General features: G+C 36.3%; 2 protein-coding genes across 2 annotated transcripts in view; both read left to right on the forward strand.

Moving 5' to 3' along the window:
• Positions 1-23,111, forward strand: part of Stacl (SH3 and cysteine-rich domain-containing protein) — a 263,899-nt gene that overhangs the window by 203,286 nt on the left and 37,502 nt on the right. The gene's annotated exons all lie outside the window — the stretch shown is intronic.
• On the forward strand, positions 2,839-6,511 carry LOC141433403 (uncharacterized). The gene is made up of 2 exons (XM_074095428.1): positions 2,839-2,990; positions 3,428-6,511. The coding sequence occupies exon 2, from the start codon at positions 3,522-3,524 to the stop codon at positions 4,326-4,328; it is 807 nt and encodes a 268-aa protein (XP_073951529.1). The 5' UTR covers positions 2,839-2,990; positions 3,428-3,521; the 3' UTR covers positions 4,329-6,511.

The following is a 23,111-nucleotide window of genomic DNA, read 5'->3' on the forward strand; positions in this document are numbered from 1 at the left end:
TAAGTAATCTTTAATTAATAAGGTCTCAAATGATTAAAACAATAAACTTTAATTTATAAAATATTCATTTAATTTTGTATTTATTTTCTAAAAACTCGAAAATGAATCATATTCTAATAATTTGTCGCTCGTACAAAGTCACATAATTTTCCGTGAAATCCGCGCGCCGGCAGTTCATTGCTCGGCTCGGTGGCCGTGAGTCCGCGAACAAGCGCCAACTTGTCAGAGGGCGCGCGAGAAATTGAGGTTCCTACTCTGAATGCCAGTTTTCGCAGTGAAACTGTTTAAAAATAATACTACAAGAAATAAGAAGGACACTGGGATCACATACCATCAGTAAATATCGTATAATTTCGAAATTACAAAATAAAATAACATGAACCCTAAACGCCATTCTGTGTTGCCGCGAACACAAGAATCAAACTCCCCGTGGTTGAGATTTTAATAAATTGAATTTTATTGTTATCATCATTAAATGATGATAAATTTTAATAACTTATTTTATTTAAGTGTCTAACGTAATTATTATATATACATAACCTAGTTCTATATTATTTAATGTTTATCTTTGTGATAATATACACTGAAGGTGTATAAATTGTTACCCGACACTATTTAATTCAGGGGTGAAATGTCTTAAAATTAAAAATGTTTTTCGTCTTCCCAGTCAAAAAGCCCAATCAGCTGATTTACTTAGGTATTACGGCAAACGAAAAAAATTTTTTTTTCCTATTTCTACCCATTTTCCTAAAATGTTAACTTTTTACCCGACTGCCCGAAGGAGGGTTATGTTTTTCAAGCGTATGTATTTAAGTATGTATGTATGCATGTATGTATGTATGCATATTTTGTAAACAATTTATTTTTATTTTAGTCTTAATTAACCTGTACATTATATTAGGTTTAACTATAGGTGCAACGTGTTATCTTAAGTACGCAAAACTTCTTAGTTGGTGACTCAGTCCATGAATTTTTAGTAATAATTTGTAAATATTGAGTGTCCTTAAATATATATATTTTTTAATTAAAAGTGAGGCCTGATCATTGATATACCTACATCATACCTACCATTTTTTTAAAGAAGAAACCTACGCCTAACCTATACACAAACATATTAATACATTCACTCTTAATTACTTCTTAATTTCTAAGTATTTCCCAAGATACATTTTGTAACCAGTAACTTAATAGACCACAGAATAATTTATTTTCCCAATAATTCGGGTAACAGTGGAGCAGCTGGCAACACAATTCGTCACGCATACTAGCATCCTTGCAAATTGTCTTACACCGTTCTTACTCACACTTCAATATTTAGTTGCCGCATTCACGATAGAGGTGGGTAAATCCGGATCTGAAGATTCAAAAGAGTCAGATCCTCAAGCGGATCCGAATCCCTTAATGACTCCTTTCAAATCTTATTGACTCCGGAGTTACTAACTCCGACTGGATCGAGCGGCTCGCCTCGCTCGTGATCGCGTCACGCTCACTCACACTGACTCGCTCCGTCCGCCTGCTTTCGCTCTCGCTCGGCTATCGGATCGGCAGGGCTACTACGGAACTCGAAGTTCGTATCGTACCGTCCCTCTCGCACTCGTATTAAATAGTATAAGTGTCAGAGGGACCGCACGACACGAACTTCGATTTGGAGTTTCGTAGTAGCCCTGCGGATCGGATCTTGGACTTGGATCTTATTATCTGTGTTTGGTTGGTCGGTTCGGTTCGGTACTCGGACTTGGACTAATGAACGAATCTTTCTCTCTCTCACGAATCTGTACTTCAGTTCAGTCAGCGGGTACACCGCAGTACCGTACCGACACCGACCGACCGAACCGAGCCGGGGCGGATCGGCCATAGATAACGGAGTCAATAAAGGAGTCGGATTCAATAAGCGGATTCGGTACCGACACCGGAGCTGGATCTAGTGAGTCAGATCACTTCGCGGAGTTGAGATTACCCATGTCTAATTCACGAACCTTTTGTTTTTAGGTAGCGCGGTATCTAGTCGAGCGAGCGCGCGAGACCAATTATTCATCTAAGCACTAAACTATGTTTAATAAATCATTTAAGTATTTTAGTAATTAGTCGCTAGATGGCCGCCGTATACATAATAGTTTGGTATGATAACTGAGTAGTTACAGAACCCGACTACAGTTGAGGTCCCGCTCGGGTTCGCTTCCCGGTTGGAGGAGATATATTTGTATGAAAAATACGAATGTTTATTCTCGAGTCTTGTTAATGTATTTTAGTACATAGTATGTATAAATCTATATTTTAAGTATGTTTATTCGTTGCCTAATATCCACAACACAAGCTTTTTTTACTTTGCGGGACTAAATCAACTGGTGTTAATTTTTTTATTCCGCAATAAAAAAAAAACGTAACCCACGTAAAGACAATATTTCAAAAATTAATAAGAGGTAATGACCACATTGTTTCTCATTTACTTAATGTGTTTTGTTTTGGTATGAAGTACCTACATATTATAAGAACAACAAAAGTGTACTGTATTTTACACTAGGATCTTGTCCCTCAACAAAAATAGCGAAAAAATAAAGCGCAAAGCAAAATAGGCGAAAGGCAACTTCCACCATAATTTCAAGATATTTGTGTTTCGATAACTTCGATTAGTCGCGTCAACACTAAACAATAAAAAAAATACTTGTGATAAATTACGTAACGTTTCACTTTACTATGTTAATAAGAAAACGTTTTAGTTTAAATATAATAATTTTGCCCAAGCCCATAGACATACACTAATTTAATCGATCGTGTCATTATAATCGAGTTTTTGTTCTTTACGAACGCAGCCGTATCGCTTTCCCGCGCGTTTACCCTGCCGCGTGCGGATAAATTTGGAACTACTTTGCGTCATGAAGGCTACCTATGTACAGTGGACTCGTGTTTGTGTACAAAATCTTTTTATTTTAGCTTTCAAGCGATAAGACAGTGATTGTGAATCGTGTGTAAAATAATGCAGCAAATAGCAGGTAAGTTTTGCAAAATAAAACGTATCGATTATGTAATGTTATCAGCTCAAGAGCAGTTGATGATGACAAGACAATTTTTATGCGAAAAAAAGCATTTTCTTCCTTTTAAAGAACCAAATACGAGCATTGTTTTTATATAGTTTCATGTCCTATGTGCAATTTGTGATCTCCTAGTAATTATATTAGAAAATTCAGGTAGTTATCAGTATAACCTCAAATAACTTTATCTTAACGTTTCATTAGACAATAACGCGTTATTAGGGCTTGATAACGATTCTAAACAGTTCCGTGTTATTGATTTATTTCATCTGACCTATTGAAACAGTTTCATTCTGTCAAAAACATGATGAATTTTGTTCACGAAATATACGCGGGAAACAACTCATAGTCAGTTACTAGATAGTGATTCAAGCTAATCTATTTTTTTTTCATTGCAGATGCTATACAGCGTCCAGGCTAGAAACATTCACTGAAAGAAATAAAAATAAAATACTACTGTTGACCAGCATTATCAAAGTTTGAAACAGCATCATGAAACCAAGTTCAGTTAAATTGGCATCAAAGAAAAATGGCTACCAGTCTGATGACGACAATGTACGATATAAATTAAATACAAAGTATTTCAACAATGTGAACAAGGCACTGTCAAAGTCTCCAAAGAAACAGGAAACAGTTGATCCGGATAATGACATTCGTTACAAATTTCCTACAGTTTTAGTTAAATCACAAGCAGATAAGAAACCCAAACAGAAAATAAAAGTTAACTTTTGGAGCAGCAAGCAATCTGTGAGTCATATACGCAACTCAGAGACAAATAAAGAAAAAACAAACCGCAGACACACGGTAGGTGCCCCTTCTCAAGACTCGCCCACCAATAAACCCAGAAGCTCCCCTGTGAAGGTTCGCAAAAGGGTATCCTTTTTACCCTCACCCTTATTTTCTGATAACCATGTTCCAATGGTGACAGTACCTGATGATTTAACTATTCATTTGAACGAAGAAGAAGCAAATGATATCGGTGAAGATTTAAATCAGGCTGTCATTGAAAATGATGTCAGGGCCAAGAGACAATCAAATGACTTGGCTAAAAGGAAATCGCAAATGTCCGCTGCACATAATAGTCCTAAAGGTATTAAGCGTAAGCTTAGCAGTGAAGAGCCAGGCAATAGAGGGCATGGAAATGAGAATGATTTAGAATTTTTCTCAAAGTATGTCGTCCAAAAGCTGAGAAAAATGGAAACCAACCAGCGTATTTACTCTGAAAACTTAATTAACACTGTTCTGATGCTCGGCCAACTTGCAAAACTGAATGGTAAATCCAAAATACAACAGCAATGAAGGTTCTAATAATAGTGTGTAAAATTCATACAGTTGAGTGCTAAAATATGTATCTATTCAATTCAACGCCTCCACAATATGTATGCACTTGTATAAGTATTATAGAAATCATGCCGCATGGTGTTCAATTATGTAGATGCATATTTTTTTACATGACTTAACAGTTACCCCTTTTATGTTTGTTTTCTGAAGAAATTTAACTTTAATATTTTTAGGAAATAATTTATAATGGATTAGTATTGAGGGCTGGCAATCTTCTAACTTTGACTGAACTTGTGCAATATTAATGAATAATAACTGCTGTATCAGCTAAAAGAATTTTTCCTGTTTGAAGGAAAAGCACAAGCAAAATTGATTTGTGATGAATTTAAATTTGATAATAATAAATTAGCATATAAGAATAACTGCAGGTCTTAATTTTTCTCACCATACTGATTATGAACTTTGTACAAACAATATATTTATTGTGTTCAGTCACATTTCCACTCATTTTCTAATTGTTAGGTTAAAAATGGTACATACTTAGATTAGATAATGATGACACTTCTAAAAGTTAACAATAAGTACATAAAAAATATTTTTGTTATATGTAGGAAAAAATAGAAGTGTCATGCATATCTCATGACTATATTATTTGTTAAATAATTTTATTGAGAACTGTGTACATGTTTGAGTGCTAAGTAAAAAACTAAAAGGTGTTATATAATATTAAATACTTATTCATTATGTATTTTGCTTGAATATTTGCATATCTAAGCTTTCGTCCATTTTTTTTTCTGTAGGCTTAAGAACTTATTTCAAATTAAGCTATGTATTTGTTCTGGTACTATCTGATAGATATGTATGGAATACACTCATAAAATTATATTGATGTTACAAAAGGAAAGTGATGTATAGTACAGTCATCAACCAAGAAATAGCTTTACCACCAAAAGTTTCATTGTTATCTTTATGTCATAAAACATCTTAGACTATATTCACTTGCATATGAGTATGTGACAATTAGTCCAGTGTGGTTAGAGTACAACCCCTTATTTGTCAACCTGGAATGAACAACACTAATGTACAACCTGATAGTTGAAACCCATATTGGCAATTACATGTGGAATTGAATTATCACATCCTACATTTTTGTCATTCATTTCGGGTTGACAATTACAGGTCGCACTTTAACAGCACCCAATTAGTTTTTTTGATGGCGTAGAAACTGACAACTATACAGTGTCAAAATTAAAATAGTTTCTACATACATTTTGAACTCCATGTCTTTTACTTATCATAACTTTGTTAAATGTGATCCTTAAATAACTATTTTTCCAACGCACATGTTAATTTTCTTTTTAAACTATAGTTTAATTAGGTACTTACATTTATTTTATGAATAAAATCAAGTGGATGATATAAATTGAATATACTCGTATATTTGAACTTCACCATTGTACAAATAAATAATACATGTAATACATTATGATGTTGTACCTAGTGTCGTATTCAGATTTTACTAGTGTTTATCTTTGTGCCTGTACTGCATTGTACACGTCGATTCACAGGGCTGGCACAAACGGATCGAATTAGTAAAAGTGAATGGAAATATCTGTGTGCCCATTTGAATATGTTGTGTACATTTTACACAAATATGAATGTCATGCATCTTAATTTTTCCTACAAAAAATGTCGTAAGTGACGAATGTGGATCGACCTGTAGACGTTTAAACCTTATAAATATTTTTCAAACAATATTTTATTATTTTCGTAGATACTACTTTGTTTCTTTATTAATGGACCAAGTTCAGCGTGTGTAAATGTTTAGTTTTGCAAGCTCAGTCTCCAAATGTTATATGCCAATTTAACAGGTTAAAACGTGTATTTACAATCATCAACACACTGCATATTTATAATTAAATATTTATAGGAGAACCAAATCCCTTAAGCATGGAAAGATTGATTCTTAAAAATCTGTAAGTGGATAAAGTTTAAAGTTTACCAGATATACGAAACGAATGAAATCTTGTTGTTGTTGTCAATTAAGCATAGTATTTACATATTTACAAAACCTGATTGTTGTTCGCTCAAAACGATGACTAATTTTGTTGTCTCGATTTCTAATAAATATTTAGTTTAAAATTGCGAGATTGTACATTTATTGGTAGAGTTATCTGCCGTAATAAACTTTGTGAACTCAATATTTTTTTGTTTTCCCATTTCACGCTAATGCCCGCCTCCCACTGAAAGCGGAGCGGACTCCACACGGAGTCCATTAAACTGGCAATAGCAACTGCATACATGTAGTTCCACTCGGGTGACACTTTCCCTGTTTTTCGTGTACACGCCCATATTATATTTAGAAGCTCATGTCAGTTTCTATGGGTCTACACAAAAAACGGTCGGTATTTCCATGTCGGTATTATCCGGGCCGGGAATGAGTGTCACCCGTTCCACTGCACAAGAAGCTATTCATAATATATAGCTTGTTTAACCAGTCCGTTACCATCGTTTATACCACAGAGTAATGGTGATTTTCCACTGGCGAGGCGAGACGGGAATTGAAATTTGTATACATTCTCGCGCGGGCACCTCCATACAAATTTCAATTCTCGTCTCGCCTCGCCGGTGGAAAATCACCTTGAAATATGGAAAAAGAGGGCTTGGGTTGTAATTCTCACGCGGGCCCAGTGCGGATTGGGAACTTCGCACACTCCATTGAATTGCTTCGCTGGTTTGTGCAGGTTTCGTCACAATGTTTTCCTTCAACGTTAAGCTCGTGGTAAACTTCTAATCTAAATTAGAAATGCGGCCCGCTATTATTCTTACTGACAGAAGCAATCTTTTTATTACAAGCTTTTATTTAGTTTCACCTGTCCCGTTGTCTGCCTGTAATCAAATCTTGCAAGCTAAATTCGACCATCTTCCAGTAGTTGGATTGACTATTGCGTGACAATTCAATTATCTAGTAGGTAGTGACATCCTGGTACCTAGTCCAGCCAGGATCGTCTCCACAGGACGGAACTCTTCAACGGTTAATGGCATCAACTTGAATTTATGTAGTTTGGGTGACAATACAAGTACAGTCAACAAAAAGTACAGTCCGCAAAAAAAGTTTGTATTATAAATGTTTTTTTTACAAAAACTTTTACTAAGACATAGTCTACATTTTTAGGGCCACTAGGCTTTTATTTAACTTGTAATGTTTAATGTATGTATCTAAGAATGTACAGTCACCAGCGTTAATGTCTGCCACAGCGGAGCGTGCAAAAATATTTGTCACGTCCTTCCGGCCGAATAGAGTCGTATCAGATATTTATGCACGCTTGTTGTGTCAGATATTGGTGCTGGTGACTGTAAGTACCTACTTATGTGCGGGTCAAATTTTGCAAGTTGAATTTGACCCACTTCCAGTGGTCGGATTGACTTGAAATTTGGCATACTTATGTTACTAATGTATCTGGTGACAATACAATAATCTGGCAGTGGCATCCTGGTGGTCCAGCCAGGATTGTCTCTGCAGGATGGAACTCCTCATCGGTAAATGGCATCGACTTGAAATTAGTATTATCACAAGACAATGCAAATACAGTCACAAAAAGTACAGCCAGCAAAAAAATCTTGTATTAAAAATGTATTTTTTTAACAAAAATGTTATTTAAACAATGTATAATTATATTAGATGTAGGTACCTACCACAGGTACAATGGGACAGGGTCAATGGGACATGTAAAAATCTTCGAAAAATTTACAAAATAAAAAAAAGCAATTTTTTGCCCCTAGTTGCGATTTATTATTATTAGTGACCCCCTCCAAAATTCCAGGCTGCGACCGCGCCTGAGTCTTACCCACCCTGCGTGAGAACTCTGGCCTGAGCCCTCCTCATTCTGAGAGGAGGCCTGTGCCCAGCAGTGGGATATAAGTACGGCTGGGATGACGACGAGTTATGGTCATTTTTTATCAAATCGCATCGAACAGGCTTTACCTATGATTCTATGATTGTCGCGAGCGAAGCCAAAGATAAATGCTAGTAATTCAACAATTTATATCTCGTAAGCTAACAATACCGAGGGCGGAGCGTGCGGTGCATTGCGGCAATAGTTAGGTACGTGATATGTTTTCCATGTTAACATAACGTAACGTAACACGGACGACCCATTCCAAATCCATCCATTTTCCGACTGCACGCCCCTATATAAAGCTAATATTATAAAAGCGAAAGTTTGTAAGTCTGTTTATTTGTTTGTTACTTCATCACGTCTAAACCATTGAACTTATGTAAAATTCGGTACCTATAAAGATAGTTTTGAGTCCCGAAGAAGGACATAGCATAGTTGTTATCCGAAAAATTTCATGGTTTCCGCGGGAAAGCGATAAACGATTTCTACGCACACGGAGTCGCGGGTAACGAAGCAAGTAAACGGATCAGCTTGATACCTCCACGCGTTCCTATGAAACAGTGTCTTGAGGTCTTGACAGACAGACGGAGGGACGAATAACAAAGTGACGAAACCCTAAAAACCTTGTCGTACCCTCTCCACGTGAGTTCGACTCGATCTGGTCTGTTTTATGTACAAGCGGATGGTGAAAAACACGAGCAAAACACAAACTAATTCCGTAGATAACTCCGTTTTCTTGATTGGCTATCGGATACCTGCAGGGCTACTACGAAACTCGAAGTTCGTGTAGTGCGATCCCTCTCGCTCTTGTATTTAATAGTAGTGTCAGAGGGACCGCACGACACGAACTTCGAGTTTCGAGTTTCGTAGTAGCCCTGCTGACGTGCAATGAAACATCCATCATTCCATACGGCCTCAGTTCATCACATTACGTTGTGCAATTTCTTACAAAAAAAAATCAGTTGGTACTCGGGTGTTGTTTTTGGGAAATGGAGATGAAAATTGTGAAACTCCTTTGATTGACTAGAGATCTTTTATTGAAAATTATACCCGAGCAAAACCGGAGCGGGTCACTAGTTAGAAATAAAATAGTTCTAAATTAGTAGACGTAGCTTTATTTCCGTTTGTTTAGTTCAATCCAATAAGTAGAGAAGATTACATAAATATACAGATATATATGTAATCTTCTCTACTTATTGTATCAGTCAGCAGCAGAAATAGATGAGCAGTTGCAGTGCTTAAAATGATCTAAATCTCTTATTACCTTGACAGTAGAGTCGTGTGTAGATTATTTTGAGCACCTTAGCTGCTCATGCAAATATACAGCGGTTGAAACGTTTCGCGTCCTTATTATGTCACCCATCACCGTCGAATAAATTTCCGCTGGCACACAAGATTGTCATACAAATCGTTCGATCGTGATATTTATTCCTGATTCAGTTATCGACATATCCTAAGCCCATGCTATTTTCCTTTGAAATGTAGGTAGTAAATAATTTACATGGTAATACCTACCGCATAAGACCGGACGCAGATGCTGTGTTCTTAAATTATTCAGACTTTCTTGATGAAACGTACCATCGGCCAAATAAGTGGTTTATTTATTTTTAAACAAGTTCCTATCAAATGAATATGTCGCTAAAGTCGAACTTTCAAGTTGACAGACACGTCTATTGGCACTATTGTTTTGTAACATGCAAACGATTATCAACTTTAGGGTGGTAGACCACATATTAATTTGGCTGATGGTAGGTACATACTTTAATCATATGTAGGGGAGAGCAGGTAGGATTCGTACACTTTTTACTCTAGGCCTTGTAAAAATTAACCAGTAACTAATTTCAAAATAATTGAAATACTACCACATTGCCTATATATCTAGTTACCATAGTAGTATTCGTTAGAGTTGCCAAATAGCAACATTTCAAAGTTGTGACTGTTTTCCCAAAAAATGAGAAACGTACGAAAGCACCTCACGCTCGGGTAGCTTCGTACACGGTGGAAGGCACATTCGTACATAGTGGGGAGCCTCCGTACAGAGTAACAAAATAGCAATTTATACAAACTACAAATATTTAATGAGGTCGAAAATAACACAGAATCATATTATAATTCAGTCTTAATCAAAATCTCAGTTTTTTTTATTAATTGCTTAGTCTAAATAATACTTTAGAACACCCCGTGATGTTGTTGTTCAAAGCATCCTCTTCATCAGTCGGAATACTTGATTCGACGCAAATTTTCGAGCTAAACACATGCTTTGGGATTGTACCTACCATCGTTTTCGGGAACTGTTTTCTTGTGGGACTTTTCTAAGCGAGTTTCAAGTGTTGTGGATTTGATACCGTATTTTTGACCAGCTTTTCTAATAGACAAGGTTTTGTCTAACACCTCCTGCATACCAGATTTCATTGTTTCTTCGTCTACCTGCTCTGTTCGAGTTCCCTTTTTAGGGTTCCGTACCCAAAAGGTATCACCGTAACTCTATTACTGAGATTCCGCTGTCTGTCTGTCTGTCTGTCCGTCCGTCTGTCACAGGGCTCTGTCTCTCTTGAGTCGTAATAGTTACACTTAAAATTTTCACAGATTATGTATTACTGTAGCCGCTATAACAATAACTACTAAAAACAGAATAAAATAAATATTTAAGGGGGGCTCTTATACAACAAACGTGATTGTTTTACTGTGTTTTTGCTTGATATTAATAACAGCAACAGGTAGACGCTTGAAATATACACAGAATTTTTAGTTGTATAATCCCTTTAAGAATAAAAAAAATAAATTAAAATAAAATAAATATTTAAGGGGGCTCCCATACAGCAAACTTGTTTTTTTGCCGTTTTTTTGCTAACGTCTAATGTTGAGTAGATAATGGTACGGAACCCTGTGCGCGAGTCCGACTCGCACTTTGCCGGTTTTTTTATTTACGTATATTCGAGGCATGACTCGGAAACAATAAAAAAAACATAAATATTAACGCGGGGTACATTCGTACAGTACGAATCTACCCCACTCATCAATGAACGAAGGCACCCCAACACAAAAAAGCAACAAATTAAATCACAATAAAAATACCCGTTAAGATTATGTCAAAAATAACGTTAACACGAAAAACTAGAGCATTAACATATAACCCATGGATAATAACGTAAGCGATTTGAGAAAAAGTTATTAGAGATAAACGCATTCAAAACTGAATCCAAAAATTACTTATGTGGAGCGAAAACACGTTTCGATCTGCCCTGACGAAGCTGGCCGCCGCAGTGCCGCTCCGCTCCGCGGTCAGCCTATGCGTGTGAGTGGGCGTCACGCACACAAATACAATCGCATCAATGTGTTTTGGTAGTGGATATATGACTACTGTACGAATGCTCCCTCTGTACGAAGCCTACCTGCTCTCCCCTAACGTTTTCAAGCAAAAGATACCACTCTATTGATATCAGGATATATGAATAAGAGTTTATTTGATTTCTCAGATACCTAGTACGAAAGATGCTCTTATAGATACAAAAAAATCTCTGACTTGAAAAATATTTTTTTAGGATTTTTAAAGTTTCAAAGTCAACATTTACAGTTTTATAAAATCCAAAATACCTGGAAACTAGAACCGATATCCCAAGTATATAATATTAATATTAGCGAATATCCCATTGTAATAGTTTGATTTATTACTTATTTTTGTTTTTATCGGAATTAAGATTTATGTCCAAATTTAATTTGTAAGTTCCATTCAAATCGTTGAAAGAATCCTGCACACGTATGTCGTATGCACATATAGAACTTTAGTGACCTGCTAATTTCTCAATTCAATGTGCACGTAGTCACGTGGGAACTAAGCCTGAAACACGGCTGAGATTTAGGTATATCTATAGCTTGTTCACTTCAGATGACGCCATCAGTTCAGAAGCTGCGGCGTCTACTGCTTCTCCGGTCCAATTAGTGCACTTTTGATGGCATATATAGCTACCCTCCTACAGGCCAAGTGTCCTATATATAGTGACTTATTGTAACGTGACATCGAACTCTCATAAGTAACAAAGTTTCATATTAATATTAAAACAAAAGTTTTACTTTGGCCGCAGGAGGATAAAGAAGTGTTTCTTGTATAGCTATGCAGTTATAACTTATAAGATTTAAGATATATTTTTTATTTTCTCAAAAGATTATCAAAAATCTTTTATTGAGAGATAGACATTTCAATGGTAAAATTGGTGAAACATTTAGGTCGAGCGCCGCGGGACATGGTGTTTTAACAAAACGAATGAAACACGGTAAACACGGTGTTTTGCAGGTGGTAGGACCTTGTGTAAGGTCCGGCCGGATTGCTACCACCATCTTGCTCGCTAATCCTGCCGTGAAGCAGCAGTGCTTGCACTGTTGTGTTTCGGCGTGGAGAGTAAGACAGCCGGTGAAATTACTGGCACTTGAGGTTTCCCATCTTAGGCCTCTAGGTTGGCAACGCATCTGCAATACCCCTGGTGTTGCATATTTTTATGGGCGATGGTGATCTCTTACCATCAGGAGACCCACTTGCTCGTTTGCCATCTAGTTGAATAAAAAAAGTATATGTAAAAAGCCAACAATAAGCAATCACCATTATTTAACTTGCAAGTTACTTGTTTATAGAAGTAGCGCAAAATATAAATATGCAAAGTAGATGATTATTTACAAATGAAATTGCATTAAATTACAAGTTAAATTAAATTACAAATTAAATTGTATTAAAATACAAAACAAATTGAATTAAATTACAAATTAAATTAACTAATTTAAAAATATAAAATGTCAAATAATAAAATACAAAAAAAACATTACACAAACAAACATGACAAACAAATTAAATAGATAAATATTCAAACAGATATTAGATAGGTGTAACGCTATAAGTAACACTAAAATAACACAAAATATGTTGTTAATTGTATTAATATACTGTATATATATATATATATATATATATATTGTATTATTACGATAGAGCTATATACATAGAGCTTGCCCGCGACTCCGTCCGCGTAGAATTATCCTATACCCTTCTCCGGGACTCAAACCATCTGTATGCCGAATTTCATCTAAATCGGTTCAGGGGTTTAGACGTGAAAAGGTAACAAACAAACAAACAGACTTACAGACTTTCGCATTTATAATATTAGTGGGACAAAACACATCAAAAAACCAGTTAATATTGAGAGACCGATGTGATGTTCAAAGGCGAACTTATTTCGTGAAGGGATTTCTTCCAGTTAATTTTTGAACGATTCGCCGGACAACAGAGGTAAAAGTAGACCACGTCATGAAAAGTTAATAGAATATATCGTATAATAATGTAAGGATCAGCCTTTTATAGTCTGCATGCGTACGCAAGACAAGCTCGCAAGCACTTTCACGAAAGCGTGCAAGCTACAATCTAGTATTATCGTAGCTTGGATCTAATAGTATAAGGCTTTCGGTATGGTTGTTTGCAAGCGGTTGCCGCGCAACGTTGAGACATGCTCCGAACATCCGCCCTAGCTCAGTCGCGTCTCGCCCGCCTTAAACAGCGTACTGTTACCGAATAAAAAATAAATACGCGACACATGAACGTTTATCAACCGTTTCTAGTCTTGGAATATATATCGGACTTATGTTCACGTGCGTTTTCTACACGAGAAAAAAATAAGCATAATTCTTGGCGGACGTAAAAGTTTCTACGATGTAGTGGTTCTATGTATCGGATTTTTCAGTTTAGTTTGAAAACTTTTATATTTAATTTTGTTGCCTTTATTTGGTAATGTGTTCGTCAATATACGGTTGCAGTCTACTTTAAACTGTTCACAAAAACATTTTTATTTTTATCATAACGTGGCTTTACGTTTTTAAAATCCAAATTGACATAATATCTATTCGACATTTCAGTTTCGATATTCAGTTTCTTACTATAGATAGTTGAATCGCATCATAATATCGAAGTTCAATTTGAATTTCAGAACATCCCTTTTTATAGTCAAATTATAGTTTACTTAACAAACAACTAGAAACTAATTTACCTACCTGTGTTGTGTGACCTTTGCTCAACTCCAACCTCGAGTGCATTTCTTAACTCTAATTTCATTCCAAGATGGATATAGTTCATCGCTTACATTACTTAGTGCTTTCTCAAAAATCGGATCTAATGACAATGGAAAGGGAGCAACGTATGCGCGTACGGCGGCAGTCAAGTCTTCCTGAGTATAGCAAGGCCAACAAGACCAGACAGCGATTCGAACAGGCATACTTTAACGATGTAAGTTTTGGAATAAGTATATTGATAGTGTTAAGTATCTCTGTATGTATAAATAAGGTCATGTAATCGATTTTGGCAAGTCGACTTTTTCTTGTTTTCTGACTCACAGTAAATTAAACTGCATAAGTAATAAGTATTGTTGGTTTGTTGGTTTGTTAAAGTGGAATTCATCCTTCAGGCGTGCCAGGACAGATTCGTATTAAATCAGTTGAGTTTTAGGCCAGAATTTGAGTAAGTGCGACTCTGTTGAGGTCAGATTTGCCATCGGTCTGTTTAAAGTAGAGCATGAAGGACAGGTAGATAACTAAATAGAGCCATAATTCGAGATATTTCGACACACAGGTCTTTTACGTATCTTTCCACACATTATTATCTAATTAAGCTTGATTGTTGCATTAATTAGAATAATCTCCAAAACGCGTCAAGTCGAGTCGTCAAGAACAAAAAGATGAATTTCAGGATAAGGGCCTTTTAACCGCTTCCCATCATTTGATAAGGGTCTTTTATGCGAGCAACTTTTATTTCTACTCGACACGGCATTTCGACCTTTCTATCTTTGAGCTGTTAAAATGTTTAGATGAATCGTTAAATGTACGAGGCCAGGCCGAGTGATAAATTGTCGTAGCGACATAGTTAGGTCAGTCTTATCACGAGACGCCTGCCACAAAGAGGAAAAGCCCCTCACGCCACTACGCAACTGCTTATTAGCAAAGTAGGCAGCATAAGTGCCTTTTAGACATAGATTTAGTTACTAAACATACATGCACCCTTCGTCGTCTCAAGTACGTCGACCTGAATTCCGAGTCATGCAAAAAGTCGAGAGATTAAACGATAGTTTTCCGACCTTTCCATGCTTGTTAGATTTCTGCACCCGATTCAATTTAGGTATATTTAGATTTCGACCGTACTCCAAAACTATTTCGTTTCGATTACTTTGGAAAACTGATGCGGCTGAGCGAGCTGTAGAATTAATGATTTGTTTAGTGAAAACCGACTTTTACTTGAATTGACCGTCTCTTGAAATTCTCGACTCGACCATTGGCATGTCTATTGTTTATCTAAGTTACGAACCTAATGGGTAAATCTGGAATGCCTTTTAACCAGACAGACAATCCAATCTGAGTTGTCTCCGCTGGGTATTACCTACCACAAATCTCATTCCTATAACACGCGAAACGCCGAGGCCGAGTTCCTGAAGTAGCATGTTCAAATCGAAACTATCTCTTGGTGTCTTGCGAATTCTAAAATATTTAAATACTTTAAATAAGATTACGTGTGAGTGATTTAAACGAGCAGGTGGTAGGACCTTGTACTAGGTCCGCCCGGATTGCTACCACCATCTTGCTCGCTAATCCTGCCGTGAAGCAGCAGTGCTTGCATTGTTGTGTTTCGGCGTGGAGAGTAAGACAGCCGGTGAAATTACTGGCACTTAAGGTATCCCATCTTAGGCCTCTAGGTTGGCAACGGATCTGCAATACCCTTGGTGTTGCAGATATTTATGGGCGGTGGTGATCTCTTACCATCAGGAGACCCACTTCCTCGTTTGCCATCCAGTCGAATAAATAATAAAGACTAGTTTTTACAATGCGTAATAAAACAAAAACTAAGATTGATTCGTATTCTTATCTGTCACTGTCAAACACGGTAGGTATTTAACTTTTTTTAGGTTTAACACAAGTACACGTGGAAATAAATATTTCATTTTTAGTTTTCTTGCAAAAGTAGTAGGTAGTAAGAACTTGTACTTAGTTTTTAACATAAATGTAAGTTCTGAATAAGTACAGTCGAGGAAACTGAATCACATCCCATACATTTGCAAAAGAAATCGTAGCGAAATTGATTACGAAAAGGTTCCACTCTAGTACGTGATTCAGTGGGCTCTCTACTGTACCTACATAGGTATTTCCTAAAAATGTTGAAATCAATTTTCTTTTTCTTATACAGCTAAAACTGAACGAGAAAAGTTCGAGTTAGTAAGTATACTTACATTAAATTTACTTCTGTAATAATTTACCAGAAAACGTGTCCCGAAGGGACTGTGAGAAAGTTGATGAAGAACCAAACGTAAACTTTTTCAGGTAGGATCCGTCCTCGTTGTAAATCAACTGACCGGATCCCATAAATAGTATTAAGTACGCGTCCTAGAATGTGATGCATATCTAAAGCAATGGCGTCCGCCAGTTCTTACATAAAACTCGTAATCCGGTCCTTGAGGCTTCTGTTGCCAAGGACTGACGTAAACATGTCCAACTAAATTCAATGCCACGCATAAATAAATTATTGATACTTATATCTATCTAGTCAAATCTATCGATGTATTATCTAATAGAAAAACTTAAGCTCAATTATCTATAGAGCTGATTAAGTCGTAAAATGAAAAGTTTTCAAGTAGGTGCCTGCTGAATATCTCACTTGAAAAGGGGCTTTCGAAAGAAAGGCATGTAAATTAGTTAATTTGCATCCCTCAGTTTCCACGAAGTTAACAGTGCCACGAGTACCACTACCACCTAAAGTTTCTTTTAAAACAAGCCTTCGATGATAATTTACGGCATCGCATAGTCAGCTATAAATTGATTGAAGTGAACATTTTCTGAGGCTGAGCCACGTTTCTACCTACACACCCTACATAACTGGTAGATTTTTGTTCCAAGTTGAAATCATGGAATGTTCGATAGAGACGGACTCAATTTGTATCAAATTCGATTGTCGTTGACGATTGCCGGCGTCGTTGGAGTATTAAGCAGCGTTTCCACCAGAGATGTGAGAGGATGTGTTGCGAGGAATATGTTTTTCATTAACCTATAGAAACCCTTCATTTACCTCGCCTCGCTCGGCTCAGCTGGTTCCACCAGAGATGTGCTGTGCAGGGATGTGTAAATGAAGCGTTTCTATTGGTTAATGAAAAACACATCCCTTGCAACACATCCTCGCACATTACTGGTGGAAACGCTGCTTTATACACGCCTGTCACAGAGAAGTTAGTGATTTATCTGGAGACCTTAAATTAATCTGTCGCCATCGGAACAAAGTTAGGTAGAAAAATTGTGTGTTGCTTTTATAAATCCAGCTATGGCCCGCGACTCCGTCTTCGAAGAATTCGTTTATTATCGCATCTTGCGAGAGCTAAATATACAATTTTACAAAATAAAACTGTCCTATCCTTTCTTGACATTAGTTTTTTTTACTGTAGTTCTGTTTTTTTTATTGATAAATATGTAAATAAATAATCCTATATCCTTTCCAAGATATTAAACCATCGCCATACCAAATGGTAAACGGAGAGACAAATAAACATACAGATTTACTGTGCTAGTCTGTTACCATGAGAGTAATTAAGTATGATAGTATGAATACGCGCAACGCAATTAATTGGTGCGAAATATTTTAAGCGTGAATGCCTCATTCAATATGTAAAAAAGTTAATAAGAAACATACATAGCATTACAATTGCCGTTTGCATTATGTATAGTGTACCTATAGTAGTTCAGTACCGACAAGCGAGAAGCTACGGTCTGTGCAAAACTAATATTATTAATCAGCTCTATCGACTTGTCACAATCATTTTCAATAACCATTTGGCTATTTTGGCGTTTTGTTGTCGAGTTGATTTGATCATTAATTACTGTGTTGCATTATCTAGGTGTCATTTCAATAAGCATTAAAAAATATTGTTAAGAACCTTTACCCGTGTAACTAAACCACTAATGCGTACTGCTAAGGAATGGAATTCGTTCCCATAGTCTGTATTTCCAGATAGATACAACCTAGAGCTCGCCAAGGCTAGAGCGAATAATAATATTACTGATTCAGTGAGATACCTACACATCTGCGTGGAAATACAGGCGATGGAAACGAATTCCATTCCTCAGCCAGCAGTACGCATTAGTGGTTACATCGCTAAAATGATTGTTCTTTACAATATTTTCTTAATCCTTTGGTTTCATTTGCACATTTCACCAGGTGATTATAGGGGTCAATCTTGGATCGGTCTTATGAAAAAAAAAACTGTTACACTAAAATCTTGTCTATTTAAGACATGTTAAGTTTTTTTCGGTAGAACTCCTTAAAAAATACCTTAAACGTGAATTTCCCATCACTTTTCCAATCATTACCAAAAGGTTTGCGGCACCAGGATCGTATCCTCACGTTAAACATCACAGCCTTAGTACTTCGTAAGAGTAATTTTAACACCCCGACTGAAATACCTAACTCAGAAAATACATGGCTCGAATGTGTTGACACTAGAATAAATTACTGCAATGCGTGCCGTGCGTGTGTTTGTTTACATTATACTTTCACGCCAACGTTTGTGGATTATTTATATCAAAATCACGACAACTTACAGCGTTATAAATTATGATTTGAATCTTTTTTTATGGATAATGATAGGGGAAAACAAGCAAACGGATCGCCTGATGGTAAGCGATTACCGTCGCCCGTGGACACCTGCAACACCAGAAGAGTGAAAACTGCCTTGCCGGCCTTATAGGTAGGAGTACGTTCTTTAGTGATTGCTACTTCAAAAATACTCACGATTTCATGCTACGAGCGAATTGTTTCGCAAAAATCAACAATTAGCATAGTATCCGCCTGCGAGAGATATTTATCTTGTGGTATATTAACAAGGGTGTTTAAGCAAGGGTGTTATGCTATGTGTGTATTTACCTACATTGTGAAAGTACAGTCACCTGCATTAATATCTGCCACAGCGGAGCGTGCAAAAATATCTGACTCATCCTACCGGCCCTAGAACTAGGGTCGTATCAGATATTTATGCACGTTTTGTTGTGTCAGATATTGATATTGGTGACTGTACCATGTCTTATATATGTATCTACAGATTCTTATCAAACTACATTTCGTTACTTCATGAAGTTAAAGTCCTTGTCAGCATCAAGGTAATGCACAATACTTATGAACCCCTTTTGTGTCACATAATCGCGTGCCAAGACTTTATTTTCTGTCCTCAAAATCTGACTTTATCTTGATCAGTTGAGCCATTTTGCGGTGACTCCACTCATTCTGTCTACGTTTTATACACCACAAAGCTTCGTGGCATTTTAGAAAAATAAATTAATATTTAAAATTTAACAAAGCAACTTAACAAAGTGTACTAACTGATGCATTAGTATGCGCATTTCAAAATTTTGTATGTAGTTAAATACTCATATTATTAAAAATGCATAAAACGAGATGATCTGAGAGTTTGATAATTAGAGATATCACAATGACGTCTTTTTCTGAAGCCTAGAGTTTTCAACCAGTGTAAGTTGCCAGTAATGATAACTTATGGCTCTAAGACGTTGGTCCTTGACTGTTGGCCTTTTGGAGAGACTCAGAGTCACGTAACGAGCGATGGAGAGAGCCTATATTCGGAGTTTGTTTGCGCGGTAGAATCCGGGGTACGGAAATTCGCCAAAAAACTGGATTCTCTGACATAGCTCTAGGAATAATGCAAGTTGAAGTAGCTATGGGCGAGCCACACAACTCAAAGATAAGACAACTGTTTTGGAAAAAAAATCTTCGAGTAGCGATCACGAACCGGAAGATGAAGCATTGGTAGGCCTCCCACTAGGTGGACTGAAGATATCGCAAACTATCGCCTCTCTCTGCGGGCAACCGGTGGGTGCAAGTGGCGAGTTGTCGTTCATTGTGGCATTCTAAGACTGAGCCTTTGTTCAGCAGTGGACGTATTCCGGCTGATGATGATGATCACATTAAAATACAAAAAATAACTAATTTTAATTAAAAACGATGTTGTGACCGAGTTAATTAAAGTGACGTGCGGTTAGCAAAAAATATAGTGGGAATCATGACAAAAATCACCAACAGTTTTTTTATTAAGACCTTCAAACCTGCAAAAGGAATAAGCAGCTGCTTTTCTTCTAACTCCTAAGCACATATTTGCATAGGCTGCTAACGGCTAACGATTGCCTTTTAAGAAAAGTCTAAGTTTGCATTAACTGAGGTCGAGGAGGTCCTAAAATGGCGGGCATACTGCAAATAGCTGTCTATTTTTTTTTGTTTACTGTTCCAAAAATTCGAACTCTTCTTGCGGAGTGTGCGTTAATGAAAAAAATGGCCAATGAAATAGTAAAAGGGATGATTAATATTATATTAATTAGGTAATATTATATATTAATATGTAGATTTCTTTAATCATTTTATGTTATATCAATATTTGATTGTTCTTTATTAGCCGCCCACTGCCACTTGAACCACGGTAATTAATTATCCCTATAAATCATGCATTAAAAATCCCGTATCGAGTGATAACATTACCTGCACAAACCAGCAAAGCAATTCAATGGTGTGTGTGAAGTTCCCAATCCGCACTGGGCCCGCGTGGGAACTACGACCCAAGCTCTGTGCCCAGCAGTGGGACGTATATAGTCTGGGATGATAATGATGATGATTACCTATCATGCATCATAAAGTCTAAACGTACCTATATACTCGTAATAAAGTGTGTCAATATGAAATAACTTTACAAATACGAGTAAGTAAACTTTCATTTAGACAAAAACCATTTATTAGATTCGTAATTTAATTGAAGTTGGTTAAAAATAATAATTTTTGAGATTGATGCGTGAACTCGATATATTTCGTCGTACTTCTAATAGGATTTGGTCTAAATTGTAGAAAACTTTAGAATTTCAAACTAAAGCTTTTCTATAGTACCTAATTATACACCAAGGGATTATTAATGCAATATTTATTATATTTAACATAGTTTTTTTATGTATTATTACCTTCTATTAATAATAAATAACACTAGAAATAATAATAAGCTTACATTTGTGACGGCAGACTGGCCAGACGCTTCTCATCACAGGTGTTCGTGTAACACAAGTATCGACAGTAGACATGACAACCACGATGAGCAGAAAAGGTATTACAGTAACTTTTATTAAACATCGGACTAATTTTATTTCCAAGAGATGAAATAGGAATCAAATAAATACATCCTGCTGTGAAACGAAGCGTTTTAACAAGTGATTTTTCCGGCAAAAAGAAACAATTATTTGAGTCTGCAAAGACTAGATGTTTTCTATCGCGTATATACCTACGTTACGGATATACGTAAAGATATTTGACGAGCAGATGGCCTAGTGGTTAGAGAACCTGACTACGAAGCTTGAGGTCCCGGGTTCGATTCCCGTGTCGGGGCAGATATTTGTATGAAAAATACGAATGTTTGTTCTCGGGTCTTGGGTGTTTAATATGTATTTAAGTATGTATCTATCTATATAATTATATTTATCCGTTGCTTAGTACCCATAACACAAGCTTTGCTAAACTTACTTTGGGACTAGGTCAATTGGTGTGAATTGTCCCGTGATATTTATTTATTTATTTATTTTTATTTTATATTTACTTTAATTTATTTATTACATTTTTAATTTTTGATGGACGTCAAAAAATATTTTTACAGTCTTGTGATTATTCATACATTAGCAGATTTAAGCGGCAATACGTCAAAACAGCGTCGACCGGCAGCATGTGAATGCTGAGCTTGAGCCTATTGCCACATATTTGTAACGTGTCTGTTGTTTTTATTTTTGTCTTTTGTTTTTTTTATTATTATTATTTTTCCTACACTTTTGGACACTGTGTAGTTCTAAATTTTCGTTTTATTTGGTGTGTTTTTATTATGTGCATTGTATTTTTTTAATGTGACAATAAATGTCTTTTTTTTCTTTTTTTTTAATACCAGTCAACTGTTGGCATATAGGCTACAGCTCTCCGTCCGTAGGTGTCCAGTGTAACAGCTTGGTTCAAAAGAAACATGCTTATTCCTCTCGCAACGCATCCTCGCACATTTCTGGTGGAAACACAGACTAAAGTAATTGAAAATTATATATATTTATTATATATATTCGTTCCCGTGGGGTGGAGACGGCGGGCTGCTGGGGGGCGGATGCAAGGCGTTTTGTGGGTGATTTGGGCCGTCGACTCAGGCAAAAAGGGAGGACCCTCGCTCCGAGTCATTTCTGGTGCAAAGGCTGTCCATAGCTATCCAACGTGGAAATGCCGCAAGCGTTATGGGCACCTTTGGGGCGGGAATGGCGAGGGCGAGTTATTTGACTAGGTTATAGTTTTCTTTTGTTATTATGTATGTACAGTAATTAATATATTTATTTGTCTTTTTGTATGTAGGTAGTTTAGGTTAGTTTTATTTTAATTGTTATGTATTCTTTCTCTTCAATGTATTAAATAAATTATTCTTAATTGAAAATTACTAACCAATAAAATTGTTTGGCACATTTGACATTATTGATCATTAGTCTGTTTATCGATCTCTTTCTCTATGAGAGGTAGTCATTATTTTCTTATTCCAAAATATTTGCTAAAGTACTTAAATCGAAAACTAAATGAAACATATCCAGGGTTGTAATTAATTTGGGTAGGGTAATTGGTAAAGTTCTAGTTGCGACGAGGTCAACGTCCGAGTTACGAGTCCATTTGCTAAATTTTTCAATCGTAGGTGATTTACCTACCTAGAATTACGAGTAATTTGAATAATGAATTCTTACTTATTGTAAATGCGAAAGTGTATGTTTGTTTGCTTGTTGCACTTCACGCCTGAAATATTCAACAAATTGTGATAAAATTTGATATGGTTTGATAATCCCTGAG

This window comes from Choristoneura fumiferana, chromosome 12, assembly GCF_025370935.1.
Source record: "Choristoneura fumiferana chromosome 12, NRCan_CFum_1, whole genome shotgun sequence".
NCBI classification, from domain to species: domain Eukaryota; kingdom Metazoa; phylum Arthropoda; class Insecta; order Lepidoptera; family Tortricidae; genus Choristoneura; species Choristoneura fumiferana.

Coding starts and splice junctions, on each gene's coding strand:
- LOC141433403 (XM_074095428.1), top strand. CDS start 3,522: ATGAAACCAAGTTCAGTTAAATTGGCATCAAAGAAAAATGGCTACCAG.